This window comes from Molossus molossus, unplaced genomic scaffold (assembly GCF_014108415.1).
Source record: "Molossus molossus isolate mMolMol1 unplaced genomic scaffold, mMolMol1.p scaffold_m16_p_7, whole genome shotgun sequence".
Lineage (NCBI taxonomy): Eukaryota > Metazoa > Chordata > Mammalia > Chiroptera > Molossidae > Molossus > Molossus molossus.
In genome coordinates, this window is record NW_023425401.1 from 85,907,518 (window position 1) to 85,931,859 (window position 24,342).

General features: G+C 34.4%; 1 protein-coding gene across 16 annotated transcripts in view; it reads right to left on the minus strand.

Annotated features, from left to right (window-relative positions):
- Positions 1-24,342, minus strand: part of CADPS2 (calcium dependent secretion activator 2) — a 592,189-nt gene that overhangs the window by 181,733 nt on the left and 386,114 nt on the right. For all 16 annotated transcript variants that reach the window (XM_036246226.1, XM_036246225.1, XM_036246224.1 and 13 more), the window contains exon 9: positions 10,729-10,795. In XM_036246226.1, coding sequence (XP_036102119.1) covers positions 10,729-10,795 — 67 coding nt within the window. The remainder of the gene's footprint in view (positions 1-10,728; positions 10,796-24,342) is intronic.

Consider the following 24,342-nt stretch of genomic DNA (forward strand, 5'->3'; position numbering starts at 1 on the left):
TTGTTAATCTCTAAAGCTCTTTACATAAACTATGTTCATATATTGTCATGCATTAAAGAATCTATACTTGATAGGTGTGACCTAAAATGCTAAAACTTTGCTTGCTTTTTAAGAGCTAGCCTAAAATATTCCCTGTAAAAGGCTACTTGTTTTTTATATGCAGTGTAAAATGCTTACATCAATGTTGTTTTTTCTTATATAATTTGAATACAAGGTCCAGTTGCTGTGTTATGCTTTATTTTTAAGTACTGTATTTCAAGCTAGCTTTAAATAATAGTTATTTCTTAATATGATGGATAACATTTTAAGTACCCATTTCAAGACCTTTAGAGACACTAATTAAGAAACCCCAAGACAAGAATAAACCCTGCAGCTTTAGAGGAATCACCTACTTTCTGAATCCAAGATTATTTAAACAATAAAATATTAAATACTCATTTTATTTCATTCTTCTTTTAATATTTTGTTCATTTTAACATTTCAAAAGTCACCCCCCAGACTCAGAGTCCGTCACAGATACACGGGCCTCGAGTTCTATGGAGAGTGCAGCTGGAAGAGTAACAGAACACCAGAGACTAGCCAAGCTGTCACCGACAACTAAGAAATCTGACCCAGGAGACAACTGAAAAAGTGCAGTTTGGCTTTCAAATACATTGGCTCCAGAAGCAACTCCCTATTTCCATACAATGCCGCTGCATTTTATGCCTCTTTTGATTCTAGTATCCCCACGAAATTTCACTTTCACCCTTCTCTTTTGCAAGGTCATGCGAAATTACATTCCTGAAGTGAACCTACAAGCCTGCAGTGCAGATTCAAGTGGACCCCTCTGAACAGTGTTAACACCTTGCAGCTACTCCTTCGCCAGCCAGTATCCAGATTAAGAGTAACTTGGAGAAGTTACACTCTGAAAAAAATGTCAATATCAGTTGGCGTTAACAGTTAAACTAAGCTGCTGAAAGATAAATGACAGGGACCAGTGGTCACCCTGCTCCCCGTGCTCCTAGCTGGAGGCATTCTGTGGTCCCCACTCTGCCCCATAATCACACGCCAGGGAATTAGATAGTAACAGGTAGTCTGACCGATTCTGATCTAGTATTTGTTTTCACCTCTAAGCTCACTTGTATATTACTGAACAAAGCTTATACAATATACCACATTGCAATTAAAAATCCTTTCAGTGAAAGGCAGAGCAATGAGAAACATTTAATATCCTTAACCTGATTCACAGTTAATAACTCCATAAAGAATGGATTTGTGAGAATTGGGGGTGATAACCAACTTAAATCTGAGGAGAGCAGCATTAAGTCAAGTTTTGGCATCACGACCTTTGACAGAGCACCTGAACTGAAGTTGCGGAGCTCCCATTTTGTTTTCAATTGCCAACCTGTTCAACACCTGTCCATGTCCACATGTCTAAGTGCTAACTACGAGTTTATAGAGACCACAGCATTCAGATTTGTAGTTGTGTTCCTACTGCAGGGATCATGTTAACAGCTGGCAGCTTAGCAACTGCCACCATCTAATTTCAGTAAAGATTAAGACTTAAAAATCCTTAGCTAGAAATGCACTTGGCAGAGGCCAAAGGTGCTGTTAGAGGTTTTTTTTTAATCCTAGAGCTTAATGTAACCAAGAAAAATGAATATATATTCAAGATCAGGATGGATTTGAGGGGAATATATATTTATTGTCTTGACCAAATGGCATAAAACCAATTTAGCAATCAGTGTATATAAATTAGAAAGAGAAAAGTCAGTCTTTTAAAAGCAATGGTCAAAGTTATTCACATATATCCATTTATTTAACAAATATTTAGTTTCTACTCACAGAAGATTATAAGAAAGACAAGTTCCTTAGTTTCATGGAGCATATATTCTAGAAAGGGTAAAGAGATAATAAAAATAAATATATAAATAAAAAATAATTTTGATTAAAGATAAATTCTCTAAAAAATATAAAGCAGGGTAATATGACAGGAGTGAGTTGAGGGGTGCTTTATATTGGGAGGATAGAAAAGGCCCACTTGAGGTAACAGGTGACCTGATATCTAACATGGGAAGGTAGAAAAATCCAGCTATAGGGAAAATGAAAGCAAGGTAGCCTAACCTCAACTGGGTTTAAGATAGATAGGAGACTTAATTCAAAGGCATATTTGCATAGAAATCACATTTAAAAAATAAGCCCATATTATACATTTACTTGAGGTACCTTTGAAGAGTGGGGATGATGACTTCCTTGGAGGAGCTAAACTTCCATTCTTGGCATGGCAATTAATCAGGGCACAGAACATTACAAGTTAAGGAGCTGCTCACTGACAGAGAAGGACACATCAGAGAGGAAACTAAGGGCCAGAATATGTAGGCCTTTCTCCAGGTGATGGATGGGGTTATTCTAAGTGTCAGGGGGAGTCGTGGAAGGCTTTAAGCAGAAAATTGGCAAAATATGAGCTTCAAATAGATTATCCTGACAATGAAAAGGTTGTAAGGATAATGGTGGGAAGTGGAAGCAGAGAGAATCTGGAGTCGGTGTGAAGAATGTTGGAGTCGTGTGAAGATGATAGTGATTTCAGCTGGAACCATAGCAGAAAAGATGGAGAGAACTGGATTGAAGTGGGATACTGTTCTGGCTGTAGATAAAAAGCGCTTCCTTTTTTTCAGAGAATACTTTTAATGTACAGGAGGAAGAGGAATCACAAAAAAATCAACAGAACGAGTCAAGTACTCATACACACCTGTAGGGGAGCTCTGGGGCAAGGAGGTCACTCTACTGTCTACTTGAGATGCTCAGAATTCCGTGTGTCAGAATCTACTTTTGTCTTCATCACTAATTAATATAAGCTAAGTTTAAAATTACAAATTTGTTATATGCTTATAGTATCATTGTTTATAAACTATAAATAGTTCTAAGAAGTTTGAGAGAAAATAAAGGCTGTTCACTGCGTATAGTTTACAATGCCAAGGCGCAGAGATTCCCCTCTACATTGAATATCTTTTCATAATCTCTTGTTTAAAAGTTTAAGTATTTCATTGTTAAAGCCTGAAGTAGTTGTTAAAACAAAGCACCCAGACATATATGTAAGAAGTTTGCCTACAAACACACTGATGGCCCAAAATGAAATATGACTCAGACCAAAGAAATAATTTTAAAAACAGGCAGAGTTCATCTTAATCTGAAATCTATTTCCAGTAGAACTCAAATACGAACAAGAAAACTGAGAGATGACTCTGACTTACCATTAAAACATGATACACCGATAACACAGGGATGAATAAAGAGAAATGTGAAATGTGAAGAGGCTAATGTGTTGTTCATGGTGTTAGAAATATATGCTACTGACCTTCTGTCAGAGAAAACATACACCAAAATCTTTCTTAAAGTCTCACTGTAGCCTCACCAAAGTTTTAGTTTGAACTTGACTTACTGTATTTTATGCATGTTCCTGTTCTCCTAAGTAGATTTCTTCCTAGTTTTTGAAAGATGTGTTTTAAAGCAATTGTAGCTTTCAAGAGCCAAAGTTAAGCTCAATAGTGTTGGTCTAACAGCCAGCTGAGTAGGTATTTTTGGATAAAGCACCTCTCTGGTGTCCCCTCAATCATGCCTTATAGGTAGCCATGGTTTTAATTAAATTTATTGGAGAGACAGTGGTTAATAGGATCATACAGGTTTCAAGAGTACATTTCTATGATACAAACAGTGTTTTCTGGTTGATGTGGGGGTAATGAAAAAAGAGGGGTCAAACCTGGGTTTTGGTTCAAGTACACTAAAATATAAGTCAATTTAATGTTTCAAAGGGAGGTTTGAGAAATAATACAAATTAAGGAAAAGATGATATTCACTTATTTAACAAATATTTACTTAATCTTTACTACGTGGCAGGCACACTATATACGTATGTGTTAAGACATATACAAATATATACAAACAGCATTTTTAAATGGAGTCATAAAACAATTTTCCAAAAAAATTTAAGCTCACTAAGTTTATTCAGACTTCACAATACTGTACAATTTTCATGTATAGGTCCTTTGATCATTCATGTAGGTATAAGCTATAAAATAAGAGAAGTTGGACATTTTCTTGGACTCTAAACATGAAAATAATAAAAATTTTAAGGGAACACAGGATATGTATAGGTAAAAGAAAATAATTTTTGTATTGAGATCACTGACTAATTCATATGAGATTCTTTACCAAATCCAGCCCAATTCTCACTCCACCTTCTCTGTCTCTTTTCATAATTTTAGCTCTTGAGATATAGGTCAGTGATAATTTTAATTATATTTTAGAAAGATTTTGAAGAGTAAATGCATTGTTTGTGAATGTTCAAGAAAAAATTCTATAAATAAATATGGCCATTATCTTTCTCCCCCCTCCATGGGAAACCCAATTATCACAAAGCAAGAGTTATCTTACAAATAAAACCCAAAATAAGAAAAACTGTTTTCCTTTAATGTTTTGTTCCAAGTAGCCTCACAAGCAAACACATTTTCAACTTTCTTGCCTATTGGGGATGTACATTTTAATAGATAAACACATGCAACTGGACAGAAAATGATTATTGACTAACTATAAAAAATGACAAATGAAAAAAACAACCAAAGTTTTGGCCAATATTTAAGCACTGATGAATCATCTAAAGCTTTATACTCATACTTGAAATAATAGGTGTCCATGTCCTTTGGTTTTGCAATTTCATTTCCATAGATATACTCCCAGATACACACAAAGTTTTATACATATATATATTTGTACCTTACATATATATAAATTCTAGCATTGTTTATTTTAAAAAATGGAACTTAGACATCAAAAGAAGGAAACTACTACACAAGTTATGTTAATCTATACTGTAGAATCCTATTATCTATTTAGAAGAATAAAGTAGATTTTTATATATTGACATGGCAACTTGTCTGTGATAAACTTCTAAAGGGGAGCAAAACCACTCACAGAAGAAATATATATAAATGAATCCATTAAGGATGAAAGATTAGAAGGCTACTCTACTAGCAGTGGTTACATGGCTAATGGCATTGCTGGCAGGGATACTGGTGGGGCCTTTTATTTTCTACCAGGAATACTTCTGTATGGTTTAATTTTATCCTACATTGAACAAGTCCTGGGTTTGTAAATTGTAAATCAATTTAAAACATAAAGCTAGAGAGCTGCTATCCCATGACTTTCTTGATCACATAGCAGTTTGTCTGTTCATTTCACATGACCATAAGTAAATATCAGCTGATGTCTCAAGACTAAGCCTAAACCACATTATGTCACGCAGCAGTGGCATTCTTAAATAAGTGACAGCAGCCCACTGCAGCGCATCTTCGTGTGCTGAATGTTTCATGTAGCTGCAGGTTGGGGCAGCCATTTCTTTACGTTTAAAGCAGGCTTTGATGGCATCTCCAACAGTGCTTCTTGTATGTTTGTAGCAGGTACAGATCACTCAGTGGCATGGCTGACTGTTTACATCTGTGCCAACTCAGCTGATATGTAATTAACATTATGTCTTGATAGCCTGCTGTTGTTTGCAGCAACTTTAAGTCATGATTCTGACACGTCGACAACAAGCAGTGAACACTTTGATACAGGGCCAAAACAGCTGACATCTGCTTCCATGCCAGTAATAGCACGTCACACGTGGCCTTCACGAGGCATGGGACATTTTAGCCATCACTCACCGGCCACTTCTTTATTATTATTACTTTTTTAATCCTCATCCGAGGACATTTTTCCATTTTTTTGTACAGACAGAGTGGGAGGGAGAGAGAGGAAGAGAGAGAGAGGGAAACATCGACGTGAAAGGGACACATCGAGTGGCTGCCACCCGCACGACCAACCAGGGCCGGGGACAAACTGCAACCGAGGTACATGCCCTTAGCAGGAACCGAACCCGGGTCTCTCTGTACCGCAGGCTGACGCTCCAACCGCTGAGCCAAACCTGCCAGGGCATCCGGCCATTTCTTTAATGTAGTAATGCTGTTTGTACCATATGAAACTAACAATTACGCATATGTCTGTCTTCAGATCAGCTCCAGTTGTGCATCGATTCAATCCTGGCATCGGGACAGAGGAATGAGATTTCAACCTTTAGGGTCTGACAGAGCTGGGTTGATCCCTTTAGCATATTCTAACTTTGTGTATACTTTTTTTTTTTTTTTTTTTTTTTTATCCTCACCAGAGGACATTTTTCCATTTTTTGTTCAGGTAGAGTGGGAGGGAGAGAGAGGAACAGAGAGAGAAACATCGATGTGAAAGGAACACATCGAGTGGCTGCCACCCGCACAACCAACAAGGGCTGGGGACAAACTGCAACCGAGGTACATGCCCTTAGCAGGAACCGAACCCGGGTCTCTCAGGACCGCAGGCCGATGCTCTAACCGCTGAGCCAAACCGGCCAGGGCTGTGTATACTTTTGGGTAAATTATATAACCTTTTAGTATATCAATTTGATCTGTACAATAAGGATGAGAATACCTACCCTCAAACATACCTGTTCTGAGGAGTAAATAAGATAATGTGTTAAGAGTACTTTACATAAATGCCTGCCACGATTGCTTAATAAATATTACATTAAATATAGCAATTACTCTATTAATAGATGAGTACTTCAGGAATTTTTAGATTTACACAGAACATGCAATACCTAGGGCATACAGTTATGTGACCAGACATTATTAGAATACAGAAATATGAAATAATTCCATTTGGTTGAATCATAAATGCAAGAGAGATTTTAAAGCTATTAAATGACTGTTTTAAAATTAACTATGAAATATATTAGTGTCATAAGTACTTCATACCAATTATATCCTCCAAATCTAATACTAAAACACTGAAAAAGCACAAAAAGTAAATAAGAAACATATATGTTTAATTTTGGTAAGATTTCAAACATATTCTTCCAAGACAGTATTCTTTCAATTTGGCATGAACCCTAATTTATCTTAATTTTTAAAAAATGCAGCCTCTTAGAAAACATAAAAATCTATTTAATACTGTTAACTATACTGGCTTCATAATCTAAATGGAGACCAAAACTAATCTTACTTAGAAGCTAAATAAACATCCCACATTAATAAGTAATTTATTTTCCAATTTTAAACCAGATTTAAATGTTTACGTGAGAATGTTTGAAAAGTCTTTTTACTTCTGCAGCTCCTCGAGTGTTCACTTTGAACAATGGTTTTGCAGCTGGCTAAACCTGACTCTCAATCAATTTTTATGATACACATTCTTTGGTTGATGGCTGATCTCCAGCTATATCACTCATATAATACACACTCACAAGTGGTGATGAGATTCACATTATCACCAGAGCACCATTCTGCCGATGGCAGCAGCAGACACAGCAGGGGTATACAGTCCTCCCTAGAAAAAAACGACTCCTTCACCTTTCAATAACGCAGCCCACAGGTATGAACCTACAAGCTGTGTGCCGACAGAATGAGAGCTGTCTTTAAAAATACTAATGAAAGCTACCTGGTTCCTCCCAATGGGTTACTCTCATTGAATGTTCATACATATCCATCTTGATTTTGAAATGTGTGCATTCATTTTGTCTTCCCAATACTTTTGGAATTGAAAGAAAGATTCAACTCTATTTAAAATTTAAAAAAGATGCCACAGAGTACTGGCATTTATATCACCATACATTTGGGCATGGGATTCTCTGTGCTAGTACATGTATGTACATATATTTGTGTAAAGATATAATGCTGAAATATGATTTCAAATTTTAAGAGAATACCTCAGGTAGAATAAATCTGAATTAATTAGTAATGCTGAAATATGATTTCAAATTTTAAGAGAATACCTCAGGTAGAATAAATCTGAATTAATTAGTTTTTTTTTCTCTAAATTTTAATTATAGAGTATTAGGGTTTATATAGTTTGGTTTGAATCAAATTTTACCTTTTAAAATGTTAAACATATTTTTGTTACTAAGAACACTTTCTAGCTCCTCAAAGACATTGTTCATGTTCCTCAAAGACATACCAATTAATGATCTCAAAGTATTCTAATTTGTTCTTTTATTTCTAAACTCTCTTATGGGGTGATCATCAAAGTATAGTGGTTTGTCCCATAACTTTTCATTCTTAGGATCATATGCTAGAAAATAAGAAGCAGCAAATGATTATCTTAAACCTTACCTGGCCAAAAGCATAACATGGTCTGGTCTAATAAAGCCTAATTTTTGTATTAAAACAATCAGTATATTAGAAACTCTTTTAGCCTACTGTCACTTAACCAGTCTCCATTAAATACTCCCCAATTCATTCTTACAATATAGTAAATATGATGCAGCAATGGAGCTCCTGGGTATTTACCTAAAGGAGTTGAAAGCTTATATCCACACAAAAACCCACACATAGATGTTTAAAGCAACTTTATTCATAATTGCCAAAACTTGGAAACAACTAAGATGTCTGTCAGTGGATGAATCAATAAATAAATTGTGATTCATCCAGACAATGGAATATTATTCAATGCTTTTTAAAAAATGAGCTTTCAAGCTATGAAAAAAACTTAAATGAATATTACTAAGGGAAAGAACCTAATATGAACAGGCTACACACTGTATGATCCCACAAATTGACATTCTGGAAAAAGCAAACTATGAAGACAATAAAAATAAAAAATAAAAAGACCAGAGGTTGTCCCGGGAAGGGAAGGAATGAATAGGTAGAACGCAGACGATTTTTAGGGCAGTTAAAATACTCTATATGATATCTTGTAATGATGGATACATGCCATTATACAAATAGATATAATGTATAACATCAAGAGTAAACCATAATGTAAACTATGGACTTAGGATAACTATGATGTGTCAATGCCAGTCCATCCTTGGTAACAAATGTATCAAGTGATGATGATAGTAGGGGAGACTATGCACGTGTGGGGGCAGAAGATATATGGGAAATCTCTGTACCTTTCTCTCAATTTTGAACCTGAAGCTGCTCTTAAAAATTAAGCCTCATAACCTGGCTGGTATGGCTCAGTGATTGAGTGTTGACCCATACACCAAGAGGTCACTGGTTTGATTCCTGGTCAGGGCACATGCCCAGGTTGTGGGCCCAATCCCCAGTGGGGAACATGCAGGAGGCGGACAATCGATGTTCTCTCTTATCAATGTTTCTAGCTCTCTCTCCCTTTCCCTTCCTCTCTAAAATTAATGAATGAAAAAAAAATTATTTTAAAATTAAGCCTTATATAAAAAAGGAAAAAAATAATGAATTGCTTGTAAAGTTCTATGCTTATTAAGAGTCAGCTGGGTTTGTTTATGCCAATAACATAAGGTATTAAAATTATGGAATAAAGTTCCTATACAAATGCATAAAATATGACTATGAAAAAGAAGCTACTGTTTCTATGAAAAATCAGTTGAATGTTTTAAAAAGACTTGATAAAGACAAGTCACTAACACAAATTTGTCAAATTAGATGTAAGCAAAACACCTATAGATGGGAATAAAATAAAAATGTCCAGAAAGATCTACACTCAAACTGCTTGGTAAAAGCATTTCCATTCTTGTGCCAAATGTAAAGAAATTAAGCCAGTAAACCAAAGAAGATGGCTTACAGGTGTGATTTTTGGAGGACAGATCACTAAGAACTTCAAACAGGGGGCCCTTGCTCAAAGCAAACGCTTAGACTTCATATCAAAGACTGTCAATGTGTATGCACACAGGTGTATATATTTTATTAAATTAGTTGATCAAATACTGGTGGTTCTAATTACATAAGGTTACATTTTAGTCATGAAAAAAAGATAGACTGGCTGTTTGCCATGTAGATAAAACTACTTTTGACTAAATTTTTATACTTTTCATGAAATTTCCATGCCATATGGAACAACATAATTTATTCAGCAATCTATAGATGGCCATATTTCTAGAAAATAACAAATGGCAATTTTCTTTCCTTGGAATTTCACCATATCATTCTGATTTAGATCATTTAAGCTTGTTTAACATGTGGGTAGGAATCAATAAGATTTTAGAGGCTGTTTTCTGTTAAGAATTCCATGAGTCTTCATATATTCCCATTGGGAATAAAACAGTTTAGGTTTATCATAGCATAAAATGACTATCACTTAGAAAGCAATTCTTTAATGTAAATCTACCAGCCAAGGTGATTTAAAGATATAATTGTGTAAAAAAGTGATATATATAGCATATTTGTATAAAAATGAGTGCTTTTATGTATTATGTTTATCTTTAAAATATCAGAATGATGCACTGGTACTCAAGGTATCATTTTGAAATCCTGAATATCTTCAAGTTCTTTTCAAGGAATCTGTGAGGTCAAAACTATGTTTATAATATTAAGACAGCATTTGCTTTTTTCGCAGTTATTCTTTCATCGGTGTACAGTGGAGTTTTCTACAGGCTAAATTTGATCTGATATTGCAACAGACTAAATGTAGGAGCCAATCTGAAATTACAGCTGCACTCTATTAAACCAGACACTAAGGAGATGTCCAAAAGCATAAAAGAATGCCATTCATTTCACTAAATAGTTTGGTTTGGAAATAGTTGTTGCATATAAAAATGTAATTTGTGTTAGTATGTAATAAACTTACTACTTTTATTTCAAAATGAAATATTTAAAAATTTTTCAATTTTAATTTCTAATACAGTGAATATTGGTAGATATAACCCACAAAAAGAAAAGGTTGGGAACTACCATTTTAGAGTGATTAAGTAACAGGAAAAAATGTACTAACCTGAACAAGGACAAAGTAACGTTTTTTCCATCTTTTCCAAACCTTCTGTCCAAGGGCATACAGATATCTGGTAAGAAAAACAAACAAACGGACACTTTACATGAGTAATGTTGAGGTTCTGTGTAGTCATATTTCTTCCACAGGTATTTATTCTTGAGAACAACCAGCTAAAGGCAAAGTTTAGTTCATTTGAAATCTGAGACAACACACAGCTTCTGTATTACAAAATGACGGAGCTTACTCTAGGTTCTTGAAAGGCAACTGATTTGTGCAGCTTATCAATTTGTCAGTTCATACCATAAATTGAACAAAGATGAAGTCAGAAAGGATAATCATAGAACCAGTAGGAACTTTATTCTTATACATATTTCTTAGGAGAGACAAAGACTACAAATTGAGAATATAGCATTAAATGTTTCAGAGTGTGGCCTGAGAAGGAGCCAGATATAGAGCAAAATCCCCAGGGTTAAGGGAAGGGTCACTGTCCAGCTTAGTGACCCAGAAATGTGCCTGCACCAATCTCAGCTCCCATTTCTTCAACCAGCAAACGAAAGGATTGGATTCGCTGATTTATAAGGTCCATGCCAGTCCCACAATGTGTGGGTTTACCTGACTTATGAAATCATCTTGCTGCACGTTTTCTAACTATGAAATTCAGATACTAATGAAGGTGACATAGTGTAATTTAACATAGTTTCAACCAAGGCTTTTGTTTAACTCTGCAATGCTATTAGTAATGTGAATTAAAATGATTAAAGTAGTCAATCATTTGAAAATAGAACTTTTGTTCTCACTGAAATACAGATGTAAGCTTAAGTATTGAGGAAAAGAAGAAATTAAAAATTAATCAAGTGCGAGCATGTCATGAAGAGCTATTTTAAAATTATTCCACAAAACTACACACACCTCCTATAAAAGTGGGAAACATTGTTAGAAGTTTAAAATATGACAAATAGAGGCTTAATTTTTAAAGTAAAGTAAGCTTTTTCAATATTTTATCACAATCTCTTTTTGTGAAGGGAAGGTTTAACATTGTAGACGCTGTTCAAACTAACTCAATTTATATACAATTCTGAGTAACATAAAAGCACTACAGCTAATAGTTTAAGGGCTTATGATGGTCTCTAGACTTGTACAATTTTTAGAACTAAAATTGTAGCTTGAATTTTTAGTTTCTGTTCTACTAAAATATTTCTCTTGTGTAAAGCAAAGCAAGCATATCCCCCTCCCCCTTTTTAAAAAGTAATAGGGGATATTGGCTAAAGTGTGTTGAAATGGACAGGCACTCATATTCACTATTAGTGCAGTATAACATAAGATCACCTTTCTTTTTTTTTCTTTATTGATTTTAGAGAGAGAGGAAAGGAGAGTGAGAGACAGAAATATTATGAGAGAGAACATCGATTGGCTGCCTCCTGCATGCCCCCCACTGGGGATTGGGCCCACAACCCGGGCATGTGCCCTGACTGGGAGTCTAACTGGCGACCTCTTGGGTCGACACTCAACCACTGAGCCACACCGGCTGGGCAATATCACCTTTCTATAGGCTAACAGAGCAATATGTAGAAACAGCCCCAGCTTTTTATTCTGGAATTTAGTAAGGAAATAACTAGCTAATCACATAAAGATGTATGCTACATGGATACACAGAACAGTATTGTTTATATTATTGAAAATAACAACTAAAGTGTCCAACAGTAGGTAAATTATTTAATAAATGCTGCCATATGCATAGAAATACCATGTTGCCACTGAGATAATATTTTTTATAAAATTAGCAACATAAAGAATATCTCATTATAGAATGTTATATGAAAAGAGAAGATTCAAAACTACAAACATACCTAATGATTTGGAATTTGTAAAACATATATATAAAATAAATATTTGAAAATATTAGTAATAGTTATCTTTGAGTGGGGTTATAGACAATTCAAGTTTCCTTCTCTATTCTATGTATTTTATAAATTTTCAGAATCAAAGTTATTAAAAGTCAAAATAAAAACTAGGCTCCTGTACTGAAAAGCATCACTCACACTGCCTAAATCAATTATATCTTTTCTTTCAGATGCATCAGCTAGCTGAAGTGTTTGGCAACTTGTATTAGGCTCTCACAATACCCTTGATAGCATATCATCTGCTCTTATGGATGTAATGAGAATTCATTTAGTTACTGACAGAGACATCTACCACGACTGTTCTCACTTGTTCACTCTCTCTTCCTGAGGTCCCCTTAAAGCCCTTTGCCCCACCTTTGCTCTAGCCTCTGTTTTCTCTTCTGTGAGTCTGGTGAAAGGTGTTTAGCTGCTCTCTTTCTGTCTTTCCTACATAATTTCCCTCTCTTGAAATGCACACACCCAACCTCCTGTTACAGGGTTAACAGCAATGACCTCAGGAGCTAGATACTGTGGATACAACAGATGTTTCTGTAAAAGTGCAGTAGCAAGATGTGCACCAAATAGCTGTCTAGGAGCCACAAGGGCATTTGGAATAACCTTTGCCTGTGACCACAGCCTGTTTCTCAGCTCCTTCAAAGTGTCTCGCTCACATGTTGCTGGGCAACTGGGTCATACATAAGTGAAAGTGAATATTGATACACAAACCATCAACACCACAAGCAAGTCAAGGGTAAGTCTTGCTGAGAGTGAAGGTACTGCATAAGAAATAACTCTGTCAGCTGCAACATCATTCACAATGATGGCTCAACAAATCTGGAATAAAAATGTGTGGCTTCTTTGAAGACAGAAAGCAGAGGGGTGGGTAGATGCATACATGTATACATTAGAAGGTGTTCTAAGGTAGAATAAAAGACAATTCGAGACTGGAAGCAAGGTAAGCATTTGCATGGTGGGCTTTGAGGTATTTTGGGTTGTTGTACTATAAAAAATATTTAATTGAACATACACAGAAGTCACAATTGATCTAACATATCTAGAAAGTAACAGATCAAAAGAGTTTGATAGGGAAAAAGGAAAAAATTTGCATTCAACAAAAGATTAACTGCATAAAGAAAATGTTAATTTTTACCCTTTAATTTTCATATTAGCCAGACAAAAATTTTATGTAAAACAAATGGGAATGAATATAAAGCATCAGAAAATACAACTATACCGAATAAAAACACATGAAACAAACAAATTTGAGGTTTTTTACTATAAGGATGAATTCTGGAATTAGGTGTCAAGTATCACTGTTTAATGATTTTTCCCCCATTGGTATCGAAGTAGATTCTTGGCATGGAGACATATTTATAAGTGAGAGAAGAATAAAGAAAAAAGAAGAAAAAAAGATGTTCATCAATATTGTTTAAGAGCAAAATCTCACATCTATCTAAAAATCAAATAGTAAGGAATGATAAGGCTATCATTCAAAGCGATGCCTATGCATACGCATGGACACAGACAGTTATGTGGTGAATGTCTGAGGGGATGAGTCAGCAGTGGGGTGGAGGGGTCAATGCGGGGGGGGGGGGTGACATCTGTAATAATTTCAACAACAAAGATAAATTTAAAAAAAAATTGATGCCAAAAAACAATGAGATAAAAAAAGAAAGAAGAACGATATGGAAGAATTATTATGTTGTTTTAAAAGAAGCAGTCACATGAGCTTATAGTATATACATGGAAAAATATTCAGAAAGATGTATCAAAATAAACTTAAAATATAATTAATATAAAATATGAAAAATAATACACAATAATCGGGTGAGATTAAAGATAAATTTTATATTTTATATTAAAGATAAATTTTAAAAATTATGACTTTCTACATTTCCAGTTTTTACATTGAGCATGTCCTTCTTTTTTTTTTAAACTAAGGTTTGTTGGTATAGTTTACATGAAGTAAATTCACCCATTTGGGGTATATAATTTAATGAGTGTTGACCTAGTCATGTGACCTTCACTGCAATGAACTTTCAGAACATTTCCAGCCCCGAAGGTTACTTCATGCCCTTTTCTGGGCAATCTCCTCATACCCCAGGCTCTGGTACCACTGATCTGATTTCTGACCTTTCTGCCTTTTGTTTTCCAGAATCTTATGTAGTGGAATTACACAGTTTGTAGCCTTTTGTGTCTGCCTTCTTTCATTTAGTACAAAGCTTTTGAGATTCATCCATGTTGTGGTCTGTATCAGGAGTCCATATATATTGCTGAATATTATATTTCATTGTGTGAATTTACTTTAATGTGTTAATCCATTCACCAGTTGGTAGACATTTGGGTTGTTTCCACTTCTTTGGCAATCATAAATAAAGTTTCTATAAACAATCATGTACAGGTCTTTGTGTTTTCACTTCTCTCAAGTAAATATCTAGACGTGGGACTGTTGAGTTAAATTGAAAAATGTATGTTTAACTTTATAAAAAACTGCCAACTGTTTTCCAAGTGGCTGTAAAATTTTGCATTACCAGGAGTAATATATGCGAGTACATCCTACTTTTATAATCAGAAAAAATTACTATTATTAAGACTTGGGGAATGTGGTCATTATGGCTCCATAAATAATGTTTTTGATATGACTAAGTTGATTACCTATAGACCAAAGATAAGGATTTGTCCCTTTATCTTGAGCACAGTGGTGAACTCCTATAAGTTTTAATGGTTAAATGGGTTTTCCAGTTTTCAAGGCTATTCTCAAGTTCTGGAATTTGGAGTTTATTTATTTATTTTTTATTTTTAATCCTCACCAGAGGACACCTTACATTTTATCTTCAGACAAAGTGGGAAGAAGGGGGGGAGGGGAGAGACACTGATGTAAGAGAGACACATCGATTGGTTGCCACCCGCATTATCCCAATCGGTGCTGGGGACGAACTGCAACTGAGGTGCGTGCCCTTGGCTGGAATCAAACCCGGGACTCTTTGGTCCACAGGTCAATGCTCTAACTGCTGAGCCAAACCGGCCAGGGCCAGTTTAAATTCTTTGTAAGTGAGTGGTTTCAACAGCTTTGAGAAGGCTGGAGTGTGGAGAGTAGGGAAAAAGAAGCCAAAATTTCTTAAAACGTGTTTATAATCAGATATCAGATAATCCATTATAATTATTATAATTCATTAGAAAGCAACTATAAAAAATTAAAATGCATTCTCTCCCCTAACCCATCTTTGACTAGTATTGCTGTTTAATCACAGTTTTTATTTTGTTTGCTTTTTTAAAATGTTGAGTGTTGGCTTATAAATGATTTCTTTTACATAAGAAATCATCCAATATGTTTTTTTATTTCAGAAGAAATAAACTAGTTACATTTAACATATAGTGTTCTACTAGGCAATAGATTCTGTTCATTACACTTACATAAGTGATGTTTGAGTATTCTTAATTAATGAAGAATGTGTTGCACTATATAGAGACTATATAACTGTAACAAATTTTTAAAAATTGTATACCATATGTTGACTACTTCAAATAGTCATAAAATAGAATATGGTATTTAATGATTTAGAAAGGACTGTATAATATCTCAGGATCAACAATATGAACCTCAATTATAAGTTCATTATTCCATAAAAGGAGAAGGTACAGCTAATACAGTGAAGTCTAACTATTTGACATACAATGGCAATAGCATTAATTAAACAGATCCTTGAAAGCTATATACTTGTCATTTGTTTCTGTTTCATAAAAATAGTTTAAATTTTATTTTGAAATTTATTGGGGTGACATTGTTTAATAAAATGATATGTATTTCAGGAGCACAATTCTATAATACATCCTCTGCATATTGTACTGTATGTTCACCACCCCAAGTCAAATCTATTTCCATCACCATTTATTCCCCCTTTGAAACTGTTTAGAATTTTAAAAAGTCTAATGTGAATATATTCTTGTTATCTGGATTCTGGATAAACTAGTATTTTACTGCTTTATGAAATCTGATTTCATCCAATAAAGACATAGGGAACAAGAAGGGTATTTGTCATCCTGGAGAGAGACCTCTTTAGTGTACCACAGATCTGTTGGTGGGTCTGCACTGCCACTGTCTTCTTTCTGAATATACTTATATTTTAACCTGCTGGATCATTACTAGCTTCCTCTTGATTATATAATTAATTCAAATGAAAAAAGAAATTTTTTTAAGGGTATGTAAATCAGACCTGTCAAATACCAGGCAAAACAGACCATACATTTAACTGGGTTTTACGTGACAATTTATAATGTTATCCAATAAAATAAATATTTATCACACAGCATGAGAGCAACATTCTCTAATGGGCACTGTGAATCTATTTCATCTTATTTTAAAGAGGAAAGCAAAATTTTATTTTTTATTTTTTTTATGTGTGTCTTTCAACATTATTCATTTTCACTACCCTATAGAATTTGGTTCTAAACACAACATTTTTTCTCATTCTTTCCAAATTATTTCAGTAAAATAAGTAATGAGTGAAAAATGAAGGAACACATACATATCTGCCATTTCCACAGTCATACTACATTTTCCACTAATCTATTCAACTATGGCCCTAGGAAAAAAATACCCTAATTAAAGTTCAATTAGATCCAATAATTATTATTTGACTGGAATAAGAAAGTCTATTGTACATAACATATTTCAAAAGCACATATTTCCAATGATAATTTGTACTAAAAATAATATACTTTTCCATTGAAATATTTCCAATGTATCATAATACTCATGTATTTATAGTGTTTTAGATTTAAAAATAACTGCTCAGATATTATTTAAAAGTGTTTGCTTTCATCAGCACATCCAACTTCAGTAAGGTAAGAAGTCGTTCCCTTTGAACAAAAATTGCCTGCTTAACTTTAAAATCTTCTCTTCTTACACAGGATTAGGTGACAAAGAAATTAGCAGCACTGACACAAAGCTGGAATTTAACACAGAAGAGTAAAGCCCTAGAGCATTTGGTTTTATAAATCAGTATAAACACAGCAATAATCTTGAAGTATTAATCCCTCTTCTAGAGTTGTTTCTAATGGGGAGTACTGTTTGCATAAAAGAAACAGGAATCATTGCTAGGAAACAAGGTACAAAACCAACTAAATGTGTATCAGTGTTTCATTTGCCTATGACTATTTCTTTAGTGTTTCTAACAATTCCTAGGTCATGCTCTATCCTTAAGTATCAAAGATATGAGAAACCGAATTTTAAGAATTTTCATTATATATTTAAAATATGAGGTGGATGAATAAATCGTACACTATGCTTTAGGAAAAAAAGTCAATATAGTTACTATCAACAGGGCAAACGGGATTATTTTTTTCAACTCTGATATCAAGATATATATATATATATATATGGCCATTAGAGTATCTCAACACTTACACTAAAAATTATACAATCTCTGTGGTATCAGCATGATCCCTAAAAGTTATCTGTTAACTTAATAAGCCAACTGGAACATATACTATAATTACTTCAAAAAGTTTTCATCTGTGGAAAAACAAAAGCAAAATCTTCATGAAATCCATCAGAATGTTCTTTAGATATAAGTTGATCCTTACAACTATGTATCATTCTAATAAAATGATCTCAACAATAGATTTACTGCGTAAAATATAGTTTGGTAAAAATTAACTTCAGCAAAATAAAAATCAGAAAAATTACTCTGCTTATTTTTTTAGAAGTTTTAATAGATATTTAGATTGCATTTGTTCACACTGTAATGCTTATAAAATTATTTTGAACACTTTTTTTTACACAGCATCTCTGTCAGTATGTTTTTAAAAAAATAGATTCACTTGTAACATGCTGTGATTTGTCTTACTTTAATTCAAAAAACTCAGAAATGAGTTTTACTAATAAATTAAGCAATTTTTCAATAAATACTATATAATCACAAAAGTTAATGAAATTTCAAGACCTCATTTTCTGATTAGTTTTAAAAATTGAAATTTAACTCATCTGTATAACACAATATATCTGAACTAAATATATCCTACAATATTTTAGTAAGGAAACAGCTAATATGCTCTATTTAGGCTGGATAGGAAACAGGAAAATGGCAACATGAAATATTGTCACTTATCCAAAACTTTAAAAGCACTTTTAAAACCTTTGTAACTTGAAGATTGTTCAAAGAATACTTCAACACACCAAAACTGCCCAAGAATATTACTAAATATTGTAGTTTGGTTTTAATTAGAGCAGTGGCATACTCCTCTAATAGAAAGGAGAATATGACAATTTATTTGCACGAAATCCATGCTGTGAGAGTTCATAGTTTTACTTTATGATGAAAAATCATCACTAATGAATATTTGAAAAACATAATTGTACACAGAATATGTGAATTATTTAGTGTTTAATAAAAAAAGGACTATTACTTTTGTTAGATCACTTATGAATCTAGCTTTTTATTCAAAGAAATGGAACAATCAATCTACATGTTGAATGATAAGGTCTTTTCTTCTACAACCCTTCATTTTCCAAGAAAAAAAATACAGAAAGAAAAAAAAAATCAATATATAGAGTAGTTTAGTCCTGGAAAGGGCTTTCTTAAAGAGAAACCTCAGTCAAGGTTGAAAGAGCAATTAATGCAGGCTCAAAAATCTGGGCCATTCTGATAGAGTTCGGTTAACATGTGGCAGAAGTAATCATCCACTTGTGAAAATGATTTTCGGTTCATTCTCAAACACCTTTCAGACACTCATGATCCCATTTAACTGACAACAATACAGGCTATCTGTGGGCACCATTGCATTTGATGTGAAAACCAATAGGGACCAAATGCCCTCAGGCACTTTCAGTCATCCCTGCACACTCTGCTGCTCTGCTGCTTACATAAAAGGATTCTTCTTCCTTTCACTACATTCTTTTATTTAACCCCGTAAGATTAAGACTTTTTTTGGGGGGGGATGGGGTGTTGTTTTCAGCTAAGGATGGGAAAAAGAAATTGATTCAAGACAACAGTGCAACTTGAGCATTAAGAAACCTAGAAGTAAATACTTTCCAATTGCATTTTTGTACTTCCCGAATTCTTATGGGAAAGAGTACAGAGGTGGGGAGGCGAGGTCAGGACCATCACCAAACAAAACCATGCAACGTGTGAGAGAAATTATGAATGAAGAAAATTCAGAAACTCCTATTGTTGAGCAAAAAATTAAAGTGTGTGTCCTATATAAACAGGAGATTTATAAAAGCAAACTTCAGTTAAATGTAGAGTTCTTCACTCATTTTCTGTATCACATTTTGAAGACTTGATAATATAAAAACTGTCACCCCCTCCTTTTCCTAAATGCCATCTTCTGCTAGTTTAATCTGAGTGAAATCTCAGCTCAGATGAACATTATCAGATTAAGTATAACCGTCTAACGTATAAAAGTTATCTTTTAAAAATTGTCTTGCCACTGTATAATTCAGTATATAAACAGAGTCAAACTGCCCAGCCGAGAAGGCCATAAATTCCCATTCCACTACCAGGTAAGACATTGAGAATTACAAGAGATCATTCTTAAAGGAGTTCTGAAATCCATGGCAATGCACTGTCACCTAGAAACAAAACTGAAGTGGGGAAACCATGTAAGTAGTTCTATGAAAAGTTGTTTTAAATAGCTGAACATGCCCTGGCCAGTTTGGCTCAGCGGTTAGAGTGTTGGCCCGCGGTCCAGAGAGACCCGGGTCTGGTTCCCGCTAAGGGCACGTGCCATGGTTGCAGTTTGGCCCTGGCCCTGGCTGGGTCGTGTGAGTGGCAACCACTCGATGTGTCCCTTTCACGTCGATGTTTCTCTCACTCTCTCCTCCATTCTATCTGAACAAAAAATGGAAAAATGTCCTCAGGTGAGGATAAAAAAATAAAATAAATAAATAGCTAAACATAAGCCAAACAATCCAAATAAATCAAACTCTACAGAAATTTCTCTAATTAAAAAGGCATTTTTTTCCCTACATTTGGCTTTGATAACTGATCACCTTCTTTCACATCTCAATTAGCAGAAAAAGTGTCCTAATACATATTTTGTAATGGTTCATGAACTATCAATGCTGACATTTACAAAGTTATACAACTATGCAGAATCTCATTCTAATATACTTTATCATGGAGGTCATATTTGTAAAGCATGTCCTCAATTTAAATGTTCTTCAAAATACGGTAATACTTTTTTTGAATTTGCAGAAGCAACACTGCTTTGTTAAAAATTCAAGGAATTAGTGGACTGTCCAAGCTGATTATAAAATGTCTCAGAAAAGGATAAAAGGGGAAAATATCTAAATAATCTATTAAGCAACCTACCCCAACCAGGAAAACTTTCATAGAGTCAAGTCTATGCTCCTTCCTATAGGAAGAGGGTAGAGGCTGTGAAGATCTGAATCTCTGGGTTTCAGGCTATTATACTTTTCAAAGGACACCACTCAAAAAGCTCCAGGGCACATAAAGATTTAAAGTGAAATAGTCCACTTAGACAATTCTAGATATTTTAGTAAGCTATTCCATTAAGCTTTCCTCTCCATTAAAATGTAAATGGTTTTATAATAATAAAACCAAAGTTTCAGCAAATGCTTTTATGTATGTATGCAAGTATACCTCACTTAACTATTGAAAATACCTTCCCTTTTGGGGCAAAATATTCCCAACCAAAAGCAAAATAATCAAACATTGTTAAACATTATATAAAATGTACGTAATACTGAATTAACACAAATAATTTAGACCCCAGTTTCCTCTTCTATTAATGAAGATACTGTTCTACCATCTTCAAGGTTAGGTTACATTCGAGTGAAATATGTACATAAAATGTTCCTTTTATAAACTACATACACGCTAAAAAGAAAATCACCGAGAAGACAGTTTGGGGTTCAATGTTTTTCATTGTTTGTGTATTGGAACATCTGGATACAAAGAAGTATTAGGCAGAAAAAGATGGGTTTGGTGGGCAAATGTGAGAAATACTGAGCTAACCAAAGCTAAAATCTCTGTGTGAGGACTTGTAAGAGCCTGTAACAGCATATTATGTAATGTCTCCAAAATCACAGTCTTTTTCATAGAAGATCCTGTAGGAACAATATTCTCCAGCACACACTTTGGGAAATTAGCAGGATTAGATTACAACTATGAGTCTCTAGGCAATTAAATTATATGACAGATTTTACATTCTTTAAGGAATTCACTATATCCTAATCATAATTAGAGTATCTTCTTCACTTCTAACTTCATTTTATTAAGAATCTATAAAGATTTATTTTTGAAAAAAGTTTTCTGTTAAATCTGAATCCTATTCTTCATGGATAATGTTGATTCCGGAAAGGCCTTTTGTTCTGTAATGTCCCTCTCTGGTTTGAGTTAACAGGAACATTTGGGGAGGGTGCTGAAATTTAAAGAACAAACTGTTTATGTCCACCTTCATAGTAACTATTTTCATGTGACTGGATTTTTAAAGGTATCTGAATTCCTCCTGATGCCTGATACCCATCATGCCTCACAGTTTCCCTTCCTCAACAGCCTTCTTCTACCTGAACTCTGTCAGTTGAATTTTCAATTTTATGCTTTGTACCAATCTTGTTTGTATTCAAGGATTGTGGATATGCGGTTGCAGGTTCAAAGAACTGAGCAGTGAGATCCCCCTGCTGTTATTTCAGCTCTGACTCTGCGCCTTAGCCTCTGTGTCTAAGTCCCCATGCTGTTTCCTTCTACTTAAGTGGCTGTTTTGATGAACTTCCTAATACCCCAGGCTGAACACCCAGCTTTGCTCTTGTTCTTGCTACTCTTTCTGATACCCTGTTCTCGAATTCTGCACATGTTAGTTGGTCATCGACATTTCTTTGATTGCTCACATTTGTAAACATGCCTATGCTGATATCCATTGACACTTTTCGTGACTGACTTTGAAACCAAGTACAGTACTCCTACACAGAAATTCTCAGTGTTTTCACGGGTCCTAGAATTGTTTGCACGTTGTATGTCTTATCCCATCAGTTTCATACATCTTACTATTTTATCCTTTTCCAACAAATTAAATTTAGTTCTTGAATCACACATTTCCAATTTCTTCCTATCCCTCATTTCAACTATCACTTTCTGGAGAAGCCCTCCATGCACTGCCAATAAGGTCACATTTCCTTATTGCATGTATTAGGTAAGATGTGGACATTTCTTCCAGAGCCCTGCATGGCCTATGGCATGGTATATGGGCTAATGTCTAATTCCAGCACAGGGCTCTATGGTCCCGTGAAGGCAAGGACCACACCGGTTGACTCACCACTCTATTCCAGCACCATACTTCATAGAGCAGACATTCCACAAACACTTTCATTTTTGGAATGACTAAATGGCTGTTTCTAGTTTTGACATTAGGAACCATTACAATAAAAATATAACAAAGAAGGTAAACTCTAGCACAAAGGAGTATATGTCAAGGTAAAATAAAAAGCCTTGTATAGACTTCAGATTTTCCATAACGTTGGTATTTTTATATATTTTTCATCAAGAGTACTCAAATAGTTTTGTCAGCAGAATGTTACCCTAAAATTTAACTTAATATGGAAGAATATTTAACAGCAGTAGGAACCATGAAGTGGCTGCTATGAGAGCAGGAACAGGTAGATGATGGGGAGCCCAGGGCACCTACCACTCCACTGTCTGAAAAGGGACCAGCAGCCTGTAGGTAAGACCCGTCGAACCAGTGCTGACAACAGCCCCAAGGACACAGTATCACAAGAACCTTTTAAGTATAAATGAAATAGAATATATTCTATGTCTAAAGATCTCAAAATGCCATCAGATATTATAATTCCCACTAATTTTCTTTAAAAAATGAACAAAACTTTCTGACATATAAACATTATTAGAATCTCCAAGGAGGCCCAGTACTTCAGTACAGTACATTCTTGATTTTACAAACCTCGATTTAATGGACAAAATTTCCGGTCCGTATGTCATATTTGAAAATTAACAACTTGTTAATTTTAAAATGCTTTTAACTATGATTTGCTTACAATTAAATTAACAGGTAATTTTTTGTTATTAATTAACTTACTTTAAACAAATTTTAGCACATAGACCATATGTTGGAAAAACACTTTAGAAATTTCACTGACATAAAATAATATTGTATATCTACAACTACAATCTACATATTTAAATACAAGAGTCACTGCTTAAACAATGTTCAGCAAACGATTAGCATGTGATCACATCACATCACGTGCGGTAACTGGTTCTGTTGTCACTTTCTGCAGCAGTTTTAACATGTGCCCTCCAATGTTCCATGTATACTAAGCCACACCCAATCCGTGTGCATTTGTTTACTTGGGGTGACTGGTGAATGCACTCATGTACTAGATCTGTTCAGTATACATTTAAAATTACAGTAATACATATAGAAAACTTTTCTGTGTAATTAAACTTTTTATACATAATTTTAATTATAGAAATGTGTCTACATAAGTAAAAACAGGTACACAAACTAATTTGTCCAATTCTTAACATATACATTTGGTAAACCTACTTTATTCTATAAGGGACTTTGGGCTTTAACGACACCCCCTCACCTGAATGAGCCTGTTATAGTGTTATTTTACTGTACCTCTTTTCTTTGCTTGAGTTCTGAACAAGTGGCTTAAGACAAAAAAGTTAACAAGAAGCTAAAATATTACCTTAAAAAGATAATATTGAAGAGTATATATTTCTGCAAGAAGGAGGCTCCCTTAAGAGGTTCA